The sequence below is a fragment of the Marmota monax genome, unplaced genomic scaffold (genome assembly GCF_021218885.2).
Source record: "Marmota monax isolate L192 unplaced genomic scaffold, Marmota_monax_Labrador192_F-V1.1 WCK01_AAM20220418_F8-fsc00113, whole genome shotgun sequence".
NCBI classification, from domain to species: Eukaryota; Metazoa; Chordata; class Mammalia; order Rodentia; family Sciuridae; genus Marmota; species Marmota monax.
Window position 1 is genome coordinate 1,885,389 of NW_026694479.1, and position 14,665 is coordinate 1,900,053.

A 14,665-nucleotide genomic window follows, 5' to 3' on the forward strand; every position below is an offset into this window, starting at 1 on the left:
ATGATACTGAACAAGCAATTGAAGTCTTTAAAAATCTAATAAAATAAACTTGATCATGAAGTCATTTCATAATAAAATACAATAAATGAAGTTACAGAATTTAACACACAAATTCACACAAGGTGTTTAGGATGGGAAGGGACCCTAGAAATACCCTTGTCACACATACCAAATGAAGAAACTGAAACCAGAAAATTTGTGTAAATTAGCCCCTAAACTGAATAAACACTTAGCTTGTAGGGCAGCTATCCTGAAAGGACAAACACTAGCTTGAGGCTCTTATGATTATTACATCTAGAATATTTATGAGAACGGTAAAGTATTTTAAATATTAGTTAATTCCATTTACTCGGGTTGGGGTGTATCAGTGAAATTTTTGGCTCCTCTAAGTATAATAATGTCCATCAACTTAGATGAGGCAAAAGATATTAAATAAAATAAAATTTCAAGCATAGTACTTTTTAAACTAAAAATAAACAAAACCCAGAAACTTTTGAGATTTCATGAAAAAGCTAGAAATACGTTATCTGAAACTATCAAGGTGAATTTCCAAAGCCCAAGTAATTTCTTCCTACTTATATAAATCATTCAAATATAATGGTAATATATTTGAGAAATAAATTTCATCATTTGAAAATAAAAGCAGGTTAGCTGTTTGTAGAAATAAACTATAGTTTAGGAATAAAAGCAGAACTAGTTCAGAGTGCTAATTTAAATTTCTGAGATACTTAAAAAGATGAAAATTTCTTGGTTGTCTAACTGCTCCAGATTGGTAAACGTGAAGAATAAGCTATTTCATTTGGCATCCCCAATGGAGCCGTTGGTCTTCCTCTCCCTTTCTTTTGTCTCCTTTGAACCTCTCTATTTTACTTCAAATGTCCCTTTATTTCCATGCTTTTCTTTTTTTTCTCCTCTACTTTTCATTTTCCACCTTTTCTTTCTTTGACCTGACTATAAAGTAAAATAAATATGAGCATGGCTTGTTGGCCTTTTTATTTTTCCCCTCTTCCTTTCCTTTTGCAGTGCTGGGGGCTAAATCCATGATCTTATACAAGTTAGGCAAGTACTCTACCACTAAGCTACACCCCTAGCCCTTTGCTGGATCTTAACACAAAATGCTATGCTCTTTTGTTCTTAATTTGAGAAGAACCTTTTTTTTTTTAAGCATTGGTTTGTATGTAAAACTAATTTTTACTCTATATCTGAGTCTTTTCTGCGACAGAAGAGAGTTTCCTTTCCAAGCCTTTTCTGGAAAATGAATATACTCTCAGAGGCAAATTGTTATAGAATCTATATATGCTTTTTGCTTGCTGAGTGCTTCATCACTTCCCATTTTTGAATTCTGAATGCACACTGTAGATAGCAAAATATATGCATCTTCCTGGTATCTTTCTACACATAAGCTACATTGCCTAAGTCAAATTTGAGGCTACAAAATGAATAAGTAACATGCAGAATAAAACAAATACTTATTCACCCAGCATAAAACTATTGTTACAAATAAAATGAAAGCTCAAGTTTACATTCTAATTCCAAATTTAGCAAAAATATTCCATTTATTGTGAATAAGTGAAAAATTACAAAAGCCTAAAATGAAAATCTTTTCCTGAAATGTATCTTCTGTCACAGTCACACAAAAAAAGTCCCTTTCTAAGAATCAGGAATGTGGTTTCTTAAAAAGTTAAGCCTCAGTTCAAACAATTATCATTCAATGTTTTAGTAGTATAATGGTTAATATTTGAATGAAAACAGCTTTATTATGTCTATAGTTAACATCAACAGAAGAGGTCTCTGATGTTAGATATCATATCTTTCTGCTCTTGGTTCAAGGGATTAGAATCATTCCAAAGAATGCCTGATTTTCTACAACAAATGTCTATTGTTTTCTTGTGGAATGTTATTGACAGATTCTTAAACATGCCTTAGATTCCTATAAAAATTGCTTGCAAGCAAACTGCTTTGAAACAATACAGCATTGTCACATCAATATAACAAAAACAGCAAGTTTGGCTAACCTTTAATCCTGAGTGGTGATGTGAGTTATAATTTCATGTCCTAAAAATGTTTAACATATACCTAAACATTTTGTGGCATTCTTCAAAGTTTGTTTTCTCACTGTACCACAAAGTCCTGCTTTATGTTGATACACAACTACTAGATAACACATTTATGTCATTCTAGATCTTCTGGGTTTTTAGGGGAGCTCTGCAGCCAACAGAGGTCCCTAGAACATGGCTATCCTAGAGAACCACTCATATTTTGAGATCTCACAAAGTATTCCTGGGGTGGAGGTAAAAACAAGTATTTCTTAAGAGCTCCCCAAATTATTCTAATATGCAATCAGGTCTGAGAAACACTAGAACAGAAGCATCTGAATGAATACCAGTATCATGACTTTATGAGGCAAGTGGGCAACAAAAGCCATAAAACCTAATTCTCAAACTAAAGTCATGTGCCCAGCTGGTGACCAAGAGTAGTGATGGGGCATCCCAAGATACAACTCGCCAAACATATAGAACAATCAGCGTGTGTTTGTCTGGCTAGTAACACATGTGATCTTTGATGAGGGTAATGCCTTGCTGTCCTGGACTGTCCCAAATTTCCTAAAAGCAGAAAGCAGAATAGGAATTCAGTCAAAAGGAACAGAGGTGAGTACTTTCCACAGAGATGGCTCCTGACAGCAGCTTTGCATTCCCAAGGTTCTGCTGAAGGAGATGTCTGGAAGAACATGAAACCTGCTGGAACATGAGCTTGACCAGGAAAATACCTAGAACTATGGTACCACAACTGGTGGCATCAAACCTGTGCCATGCAGGGGAGACATGGAAAGTAGCTCAATGTCTTTCAGGTATTTTTCCTTTCATGAGAGACTGCTGGGATGGGGCAGAGGGAAGACAGACCACCTCAGGCGTGCCTGGTAATGGGGTGGGGATTTCTAGAACTTGCTATCCTTCCTATCAACATTTTCTTTTAATCTGACCCATTCTAAAACTGTTCTGAAGGCCCATCAGATTTCAGAATTGAAATGGAAAGGACAGAAGGAAGCAGGAAATGAGCAACTTTGAGCTCTTTGAAGAAACCTAACTTGTTCTTGCTCCCTTGCTACCAATTAGGGTTAGACTCTAGGTCATCTGTGGGACTGACAGAGAGGAATGGAGATGCCTCCAAGAGCAGTCAGGGCAGCTGCAGGCTCAGAGGGAATCAAGTAGGGCCCACCCAGTTTAGTCTCTAGTACAGAATATTAAAAGGTACTTTCCGTGCTTATTTTCTTATCTTGGAGGCTGGCAGGGGTCCAGGAGACAAAGTTAAGTTTCACTTTGGTTTTTTGTATTTCCAATGATTAATAAAAACTTCAGACGTTTTCAAAGTGTATAGATTTTTCCCAAGTTTTTTGTTGTTAGTTGATCGGTTTTTTTGTATTTCTGGTACAGAGCTCTGAGCATTTTACTTTGTTTCCTTGAGAAATCTCTTTAAGTAATCTCTACTTCTATTTTCTTTGTATTAGTTAGGGAGTTTGAATTATTGTAAAGTCAATTTCAGTATTTTTTATACTCACTGTTGCAATGTTTCAAAGCCTTGTTCTTTATAGAGCAGTTCTTGCTTCATTTGTGAGAGTTCTCTCTTCAGCTTTTTTACCTTTGTGAGAAATCCATGTAAATATTCATGTTCACAAATAATTAGCAACATAGCACATTTATTTTTAAAGATAATAAATTAGTAAACTATTAAACACAGGGTCATTATTTTAAGTAACATTCACTTTCCCAGTTTTTCCTGCACATAAATTCTATGGAAGGAATTGTCAATGATGTATAGAATTACTGCTTCACTGTCATTATCAATAAGCAACATTCCAATGCGCTAGGCATTATAATGGTCTTTGATTTGTGGTACAGAGCCAATAAGTGACAGACTCAGAACTTTAAGCAACAAGATCTCCAACTTTTAGCATTCCCTTCCCTTCATTTCCTTCATTCCCTATACTTGGGAACCACTGGCCACTCTGCTTCTCAAACGTCCCCAGCAGTGCTCCTGTGGGTGCCATCCTCTCTGCCTAGAAGGCTCTGCCTCAGGCTTCTAATGGCTGACTCCATCTTGCCACATCAAATTTAGTTCAAACACTACCTTTTCATTAGGATTTCAATAACCATCGTAGACATGCCATCACTCTTATTTATTTCAGAGTATTTTTCAATAGCTAAAATTTTCTGTGTACTTATTTGGTTTTTGTCCTTCATGGGAAAGTAAGCTGGATCACACCAGCTATATCTTAAGCGTTTAAAATAGCACCAGGCAAACAGTAGGGGATCAATAAATACTGCTGTCACACTGACAAAAAAAAAGTTCCTGTTGTCAAATATATTCTTTGGCAATAACAATACTAAAATTTGATGAATTAGAAAAATAGCACACGCCCAGTTTAGTCATGAACAAAAGTCTTCATACAAGGGTCAGAAACTCATTACCATATATTAACTTATAGCTGTAAGTTGTAAACACATTCTATTGCAAAGTATTCTAATGTGTTTTGAACTTTTATTTTCAATTTATTTCACTCAATACATAAATTTATTGACTCTCCACTATGTATCAGGTCCTGGGCTTGGCATATGAACAAAGCAGACATGGTCCCTGCCCTCAGGGACCTTATAGAACCATGGACGAGCCAGATAGTAAGCAAATAATTGCACAACAAAATAAATATTACAAATTACTAGAGATGCTATGCTGGAAAAGTTCAGATACATCAAGATACATAAGAAATGAACCTAAATCCATGGGATTGGATAAAGCCTGTTCTGGAAATGATGTTTAAGTTGAGAGGGAAGGTTAACAGGGTTCACTTGGTGGAGAAGAGGACTCAGCAAATCTCTGGAATTTAAAGAATGTTATAGTTGCTGGATTATAGAAGGAAGGGGTAGCATGAGATGGGACTGTAGAAGGCCTCATTATATATAACTTGAAGCATGTTGAATATTTCAAAATCTTATCCTAAGAACAATGAGGGATTTTAAAGCATGGTCTGCTTAATGATTTTTAAATGATCACTGTATTTTAAAATGTCATCTGTGGAGATTGGACTAGGGGCCAAAAGGGGCCACGATACCTGCACTATGGGTTGGTGTGTGGGGTAGAACCACAGAAAGACAAATCCAGAGGAGGCAGAAATCAATAGGACTTGGTAATGGACTTGTGGTGGCAGGTGACAGAAAAAGAATTATCAAAGATCATGTTCAAGATTCTGGCTTGGGGCTGGGGATGTGGCTCAAGCGGTAGCGCGCTCGCCTGGCATGCGTGCGGCCCGGGTTCGATCCTCAGCACCACATACAAACAAAGATGTTGTGTCCGCCGAGAAATAAAAAAATAAATAAAATATTAAAAAAAAAAAAAAAGATTCTGGCTTGGCGACTGAGTGGATGAAAGGTGCTTTCCTGGAGTGGAACCAAATCTGAAGAGACTTCAAAGGCAATTAGAACTGGGCACAGTGGCCCATGCCTGTAATCGAGCAACTTAGGAGGCTAAGGTAGAAAGATTGCAAGTTCTAAGTCAGCCTCAGTGATTTAGCAAGGACCCTGTCTCAAAATTTAAAAAAAAAAAAGGAAAAGAAAATAGGACTGAGAATATGGGTCAGTGGTTAAGTGCCCCTAGGTTCAGTCCCTAGTATCCCCCATCCAAAATGGGGGGCGGTGGAATGTGTAAGACTTGATGTTCAGAAGAAACACCTGAACTAAAGACATAAAATCAAGATTCACTGGCATTGAGATGGTATTTCAGAAGCATGAGAATAAATGAGATCATCTAGACAGAGTATATACTATAAAAGAAGAGAGCTTAGAAACAAGCCCAAACACTTTCATTATTCAGAAGTCTGTCAGAAGAGACAACCTGTGAAGCAGTGGCAAGAGAAGTAGGAAGAAAATAAAGGGGCATCACAGAACATAAGGGAAAAGGAGACTAGGCACCATGAGGAATAAAATGAGAAGGACAAGAGCTGTGTAATACTTATGTTTGCATATTGTAAGGCACAGTACTTTGGATAAAGTAGATTTCAATAACTAAATATTAACAACAATCTGCTGTGTTTATCTAAATGTTTAACAGTTTGTGCCCTAAGGCATTTATAAATTTATTTGGGAAAATAAAAGAAATAATTTTATTCCAAGGTTCAACTTAAAAATACAAAGAGAAGCATACACAATGCTATTGGAATTCAGAGGAGGAAGGGGTTACTTATGGCTTTGAGGATGAAGGCTGACCTCATGGAGAAGGAGGTATCTGAACTAGACTTTGAAGATGTTATGATTATAATACTGATGAAGAGCAATGAGCTCATTCATAGTATATCATAAAAATATTTCAACTTATAACTTTAGATTATTATCATGTCAAAAGAGCCATCGGCAATCAATAGCTCATTCCATATGTACTTCTATTTCTGATGGCATTCTCAAGTGCTTTTTGTTAAAGACTATAATATTTTTAACTTAAAAATAAAAGTTAAAATCCAACAATCAATAGCAACTCTAATAGCTGGGCTGAAAACTGTCTGTGCCTCTGAAAACATAATTGATAAAAACAATGGTGATATTGGGACCACTTAGAAAAAACAAATTACAATTAGTATATCTCATTGACATAAAGGAGCATTCTACTTAAAATAATTTGGATTGTGATAACAAAGCAATTTTAGATTTATTTAAACCCAGGGCCTATGCATGTGAGGGAAGCACTCTATCAACTGAGCTATATCCCCAGCCTCAATTTAGATCTTTAAAAAAAATTATTTAAAACATTCTATATCTTGAAGAGACATAGAATACTCCCATGTTCACAGCTGCATGATCTGCAATAGCCAAGATGTAAAAATAACCTAAATGACCACTGACAGATGAATAATGAAAATATAACCACAATGAAATATTATTTAGCCTTTATTTTAAAAAGGAAAAAAAAAAGGAAGAGGAGGAAACACTGTAATATGGGACCTGAGGACATTATATTAAGTGAAATAAGCTAGTCACAGAAGGACAGATACTGCATGCTTCCACTTATATAAAATACCTAAAATAGTCACAATGACAGAAACAGAATGTAGACCGGTTTGCCAGGGGCTGGAAGGTGGGGCAGTGAGGAACTGCTGCTGAATCTGCAACAAGTTTCACTTATGTAAGATGAATAAGTTCTAAAGATCTTCTGAGCAATATTGTGCCTATAATAACAATGTTGTGTTGTACACTTATAAATCTGTTAAGAAAGTGAATCTTTTTAAGTGTTCTTACCATAATAAAATAAGAATTAAAATTTTTTAACGATCTAAAGTTAACTTTTGAAAAACTTAAACTCTTCTCCGTTGGGTGACAATGACAGAAAACTAAACTGTGCTTTCTTTTTTTTGACATTATTTAATTTACCTAAAGTTGGCTGTAAGCTACCATTTTTATTTCGGGACATGTTAGTGTTTTTCCTGAATGGTTCTTAGCTCTCAAATATTTATGTTGCATTTAAATTTTGTTAACTATAAAAAAAATCATTCCCTAATTGCTAGAGATGTTGAACATTTTTTTTCATATATTGTTGATTGATTGTGTATCATCTTCTGAGAAGTGTCTGTTCAGTTGCTTGGCCCATTTATTGATTGAGTTATTCAGTTTTTTGGTGTTAAGATTTCTGAGTTCTTTATATACCCTAGAGATTAGTGCTCTATCTGATGTGCGTGTGGTAAAAATTTGCTCCCATTGTGTAGACTCTCTATTCACTTCACTCATTGTTTCTTTTGCTGAGAAGAAGCTTTTCAGTTTGAATTCATCCCATTTATTGATTCTAGATTTTAATTCTTGTGCTTCAGGTGTCTTATTAAGGAAATTGGGGCCTAATCCAACATGCTGGAGATTTGGGCCTACTTTTTCTTCTATTATGTGCAGGGTCTCTGGTTTATAATTCCTAGGTGCTCTATTTATATAATATGAATTTAATTGCATTCTTCTGTCATATATAATGAATTAGAATAAATAAAGTAAAATAAATAAATAAATAAATAATTTCCATTATACTAACAAGTGTAAACGTATTATTTCCAACTAACCATTATTTCTAATTGGTTTGGTTTTGAGAGGTATTAAATAGTAGTCCAACCACGTTTTTTTCTCTGGAACCATGTGATATCATTAGCTATTGGGGGATCAATGCTTCTACTCTTCCATTTTCAGATCCACCCTCATGTAGGACACAGAATGTTAAAAACAAATGTCCTTAGATCACAGCTACAGAACTGATTAAACTAAACTAATAGTGCCTTGCAAACTTAACACAACACAGGCTCTATTAGGAACCAAAAATGAGAAGAAATTCATGAACAGTTTTATGTATTTCAGGCATTGTGCTAAATACAAATAACTTCTGTTCAATCCTCACAACTACTCTGTTAAACATAATTTTAATTCTTATTTTATATGTGAGAAATCAGGGACCTGAAGAGAAAAAGTAGGTAACCTGCTAAAGGTTGCCTGTTACTAAGCAGTAAAGACCAGTCTAGAACCCAGGAGATTTTTTAATTCCTTTAAATGTTTTAGCTATTAATATCATGACAATACATATAATATGAAAGACAAACTAAAACTGTAGCAAAATCACTTATATAAATCTATACCCTTTATTCTACCTTAGAAGCTAGCTACATTATTCCTATAACCCACCAGAACTGAAGACAAGAACAGCCCACAAGTCCTAGAGCCTGTGTTTTCTCTTTTGTACTGAACTTTCTGCAGCTGTAGCCTACCATTTAATTAGGTCTATTTCTATGAAATCAAATCTCACAACCCAGAGTACTAAATTAGAGGCAAGAGACCCAAGACTTTTGCACATATCCTGCTTTCTATACTGACTATGTTAAAGAAACTGACATTTTAAATTGATTTCAAAGTTATCTCTGAAACCTAGGAAGACGCTGTGATTAAATGTGGTAAGTATGACTAGAAATCACAGAGCTTCTTAACATCTTGTACAATCTGAGTATAATAAGTTTATTTCAAAAGAAGGAAAAAGAAGAAGATAATAATAAAGAAAAGTAAATTCTAAAACCTGTAGACCTCAGAGAGATCATAGACAGGTAGGTTTCATAAATTTGCCCTTAAAGGGAAACTTGCAACATTAAAGACATAATGAGCAAAATGGTATTTTACTAATGACTACCTTATCTTTTCACCATCACTCCATTGTCTTGCAGGGATCTCCTTTTGCAAGCCAATAAAGGGCAACTGTCAACCTGCTCCTGCTGGAAATCTTTCTCCAAATACAACTTCCACCCTTCTAAAATCCTCACCATTCTGCTTTCCCACTAAAGCCACTTTTAAGTGCAATGAGAAATCAACTCCAGATAGTCACAGGATTAAGAATGAAATACTTTCTAGCTTATCTAAAAAACAGAGAAAAATAGAACCATTCATGATTGTTCAAAATGCTAGAACCATTTATGATGACTAATAAGTGGATTCTGTCATCAGAAACAAGACAATAAGAAAAAAAATTGTTTAACTTAAACAAAAATAAGAGCCACTGAGAAAAACTATATGAAACATTTCTGAAAAACACTATCTCACAACACAAACAATAAATAAAAATGTAGAACATCAATGCTAGATCTCTATAAAAACATAAAATAAACCAGCAAGTTACCATATGACCCATCAATTCTATTTCTGGGCAAATACCGAAAGAAATGAAATGTATTTCCACAAACATATGTACATGGATCTTCATAGCATTACTCATAAGAGTCAAAAGGTAGAAGCAATCCAAATACCCAGCCATTGAAAGGATAAAAGTAGTATATCTGCAGGCTGGAATACTATTCAGCTAAAAAGTATGCTGCAGCACAGATGAACCTTGGAAACACTATGCTAAGTAAAAGAGACCACTCACTATTTGTATCATGCCATATATATGTGTGTGTGTGTACATGTGTGTATGTACATGTATGTATGTGTGTGTGTGTGTGTGTATATGTGTGTGTGTGTGTGTGTATATATATATATATATATATAAATAAATATCCAGAACAGGCAAATCTAGGGAGATAGGAAATAAAAGAGTGGCTGCTTAGAGTTCCAGGGGTAGAAAAGGGAGGTGTAGGGAATGAAGAATAACTTAAATGAGTTCATGGTCCCTTCAGGGCAGCAAAAATGTTTAAAAATTGCATGGTGTGATGGATGTCTAATCATGAATATACTAATATCCATTATATTATACATTTTAGATAGGCAAATTATACAAAAAATGAATTATTTCTCAATAAAGCTGTTAAATTTAAAAATAAAATAGCAAATGAAATGGAAAAAGTAGAACATCACAAAAAATAAATTAATCACCTCCCAACAAAGACAAAATTGAAAACCATATATCATTACTTATCAAACTTGCAAAAAATAAATACAAATGACAAAAAAACTTAGCCAAATGGCCTCCATTTCAGATAAACACCCAAGGTGTTAATGGTGCTCGGCAAGGCCTGCAGGTTATCTTCATTTCATTGCCTAAATTTCTCATCTCCTCCCTCCCCTTCTACTGTGGCCAAATTTGACTTCATATTATTTCTGAAAGACCAGACCCATACCTGTCCCACATCAAGACCTAATACTGATTTTTTTCCCATCTAACTTTTTTACCACCTCTGTCCATTCTTCTTGTAGATTACACCTTCTCAGCGATGCTTACTCAGGATATCCTATTCAAAACTGTGACCAGGTCTCCTTTGTTCCACATGCCCCACTATACAGCACTTATTCCAATTTGGATTGAATTTTTTAAAAACATGAATAGAAGCTGATTTTATTAAAATGCTTTCTATCTGCTGAAATTATTAATTATTTAATCTTTATAATATTTATTTTCTAATTCTAAACTATACTCTTAGGATAAACCAAATTTAGTCATAATATATTATTTGTAAATGTTTCTGTATTTAGTTTATCAATATCTTATTTAAGATTTTTACATCTTTGCTTATGTAGCTGGCTCTTGTATTTTAATACACATAAAAATCTTTTCAGAATTTGGTTTCTGTTATGCTAGCTTAATCTTGACAGTTTCTCCGCAATTCCATTGATTGGGTTATTCAGACTTTTTTCCTTTACCTTGAATCATTTTTGGCCAGTGATATTTTATTTGGATTTTTTTCATTTCATCTGGAAATTCAAATAAAATAGTTTTTGTTTGTTTGTTTGTTTGTTTGTTTGTTTGTTTTTTTTTTGTGTGTGTGTGTGTTTTGTGTGTTGGGGGGGGGTACTGGAAATCGAACCCAGGGTTTATGCTTGCCAGGCAAGTATTGTACCTACTGAGCCACATTCCCAAGCCCTTCTGGCATAAATTTTTCATAATGCTCTCTAAGCATCTGTAGTTTAGTCTCTCTTTTCAGTTTTTGTACTTTATTAGTTCTTTTTCTCTTATTTTTGAGTCAACCTGACAGACATCTATCAATTTTATTGTTCTTTCAAAGAACCAACTTTTGCTATGTTGACCCTGTGTATTACAGAGATGTTTTGTCTTTCAATATTTTCTACTCTTCACGTGACTTCCCTTCTTATATTCTTTGGATCTGGATTTATTCTGTTGTTTATATGCTAAATGCATTGCTTATTAAGACTTATTTTCTAGTTTATGTGTTTAAAGCTTCAAGGTTTTTCTGTAACTTTCTACACTATTAGCACTATTCACTAACTACAGACTTTTTGGACTTCTCCAGTTTTTTCACTTTGGTCTTTTTTCCTGCAGCCTATCAGATTGTATTCAGCTGTCAAACCTCTTAGGTTCTTCCAATCTCTGACAATTTCTGAATCTTTCCTTGTCTTTAATGACATTCATTTTTGAAAAGCATTGCTTGGATATTTATAAACAGTGCCTCAATTTGGGTTTTCTTGATACTGTGTCATAATTAGACTGAGATTATGGATTTGGGGAAAGAATAGAACAAAGGTGTTGTGCCCCCTTCATTAAATGATATTAGAATGCATGCTGTCAACATATTGCTGGTGATGTGGTTATAGTAGGAATAGCCAGGTTTCTTCTCTGTAGTTATACTGTTTTTTTCCTTTCTAAACTCTTTCCATCAGCAAATAACCACTGAGTCCAGCCCAGAAAGAAATCAAAAAATTAATGAACACGTTAAAAATCACTGGAGTTTAATAGCACATGTTTGAGGAGGTATACTTTGAGGCTATGGAAATATTCTGTTTTTCAAAATTTACTTAGCAATTTTAGCAAATGACATTCATGTTTCTTTGACCCATTATTATTTAGAATTGTGTTTGTGGACTTCCAAATTAAGTAGTTACTAAACTTATAACAAACACACTGAAAATAAAACACCTTAAGTATACCATTCAATGAATGACCCCAAAGTTAAGCATGTAATGGTAAAGAGTTGAAGAAATAATACATTATCAAAATCCCAGTAGGCCATTCTTGTGCCCTCTAAATTACCTTTCCTTTTAACTAAAAGGTAACCATTATTATAAATTTTAACCCTAGGTGTAGTTTTATCTTTTTTGAACTTCATATAAATGAATTCACATTCAGTTTCTATTCATGTGTATCTCCTGGTGGCTAGCAACAGTCACTCAGCATTTGTTGTTGGCATGCAAATGTGTTTACTTATTTTTACTGCTATATGAAGTTCTACTAAATGGCCATGCAAAATGTATTCACCCATTCTGCTACTGACAAGACATTTCAAGTTTTAGGTATTACCATGAACATTCTACTCATTGGCATTAGATGTGCATGGGATTCAACTTGACTAGAAAAGGACAGTTTTCCAAAGTTATTGTGCCACTTTATTCCCATCAGCAACAAAGAGTTTCTGTTACTCCACATCCCTGACAATCCTTTGTATTGCTAATACTTTTTACTTTGGCTCTTTTGAAATGTGTGGAAATAATCAGGGTTTTTTTTTAAATTTTTATTTTTAATGCATTTCTTAAAAGTCCATTATGATCAGAGAAAGTAGTCTAATTATTTGAAATTTATTCAAACTAATCCAATGGCTCAATATATAGTCAGCTTTCATGAACGTTCTAAGTGTACTTTAAAATAAGTACTCCCCACTTTTGGCAGACTGCAATACATGTTAATTAGATTAAATTTATCAACCATGTTATTCATCTATTCTATACTGTTACTAATTTTTTTTATCTGCTTGACCCATTAATGAGTTATACCAGAATCTTCCATGATGTGTTTGTTATTTTTCATTTGATTTTCTGATAGTTTATGCTTTATATATTTTGGGCCCACATTTTAAGGAAGCACTTCAGCTTCATGGCTCTCTTCTTTTTCTAGTTAAGCATTTTGCCTTCAAATCTATCCACTCATATTTCTATTTTTGTTTCACTATCACACTGTTGTAACTACTATAGAACTGTATATTTTAAAGACTTACACATTACACACTACTGCTAATCCAACTGCAATACACTCAGAGTTTCTTAGAGAAATGTTTGATTTCAGGTCTAGTGGAAAAGGTCAAGGACATTTTTAAGACCAGAGTAAAAGAAAACTATCAGAATACTAGAATAAAAGGAGTCAATGTAAAGAGGCTCCTAAAAGTATATGATAGGACAATTTGAGGATCAAAGAGCATTATAATTACAAATCTAAAAATATCAATTATGTTTCAATTTGTGAGCACATAATTTGTAATCCTCAGTGAAATAAAGAATCTAGATGATGATTGAGAATGACTGTTAAAATTTAGAAAACGGAAAAACAAGACACCTGCTTCCTAATGGACATACACAACACTTTCCATAACAAATTTTCTCAACTTCCCCAAAATACCTTGATGTCACAATCCTCTACCTTTAATTTTCATTTTAAAGAAAACACAGAGGGCAACCAAATAAATTTGTTCATGTACACAATAGAAAAATAAGATACAAAAATTAGACAGGAAGGACCTCTAAAATGACCTGATTATTTTGAATAGTTACAAAGAAAAGATGGTGACTAAAATAGAAGTCAGAAATATATTTATCAACCACAATCTATAGACCATGTTTGGGTCCTGACTCAAATAAACCTACAACAACAACAACAAAAGATTATGACACAAATAGGAAAAACCAAAAATGACAAAGAATTTGGATACTATAAAGAATTCTTAACATTTTAAAAGTAATAATGACAAGAACAGTAGTAGTGCTTTTTAAGATATATGGTCTCTAATCATCATCAAAATAATTCAGTGGGGTGTGAGGTAAAAGAACAAAACTTTTGAGGCATGTGATGGAAATGTGAAAGACCATTCTGACTATTCATGTGTAGTGTTTGATATTTTCCACAATAAGGTATTCTTAAGCTAATTGCTCCTAGTTTACTTTTATTTTTTAATTTTCCCTATCCCTGCTTATACATTTTTCCAGGCTTTATAAAATTCTTTAAAATTGATCATTTATTTAGTCAATTAGATTTATTTATCATTTAGTCAATCTTGCCTACTCAGATAGTATATTCCCTCTTAGGAGAAGTTAACTGCATTTAATTTTGTTAAATGCTGTGAATATGCTGGATATGAAGGTGTTAGAAAAATGCTTAGAAAGATTGATATGGTGGTTTAAACAAGAGAGGAGAAACTAAATATCTCTTTAATAAAAAAATAATTCAAAGTGATTCC

At 33.9% G+C, this 14,665-nt stretch overlaps 1 protein-coding gene across 3 annotated transcripts in view; it reads right to left on the bottom strand.

Annotated features, from left to right (window-relative positions):
• The window catches only part of Wwc2 (WW and C2 domain containing 2), a 213,503-nt gene that overhangs the window by 82,545 nt on the left and 116,293 nt on the right, over positions 1-14,665 (bottom strand). For all 3 annotated transcript variants that reach the window (XM_046419052.2, XM_058571191.1, XM_058571192.1), the window contains one exon: positions 3,557-3,636. In XM_046419052.2, the coding sequence (XP_046275008.1) occupies positions 3,557-3,636 (80 nt within the window). The remainder of the gene's footprint in view (positions 1-3,556; positions 3,637-14,665) is intronic.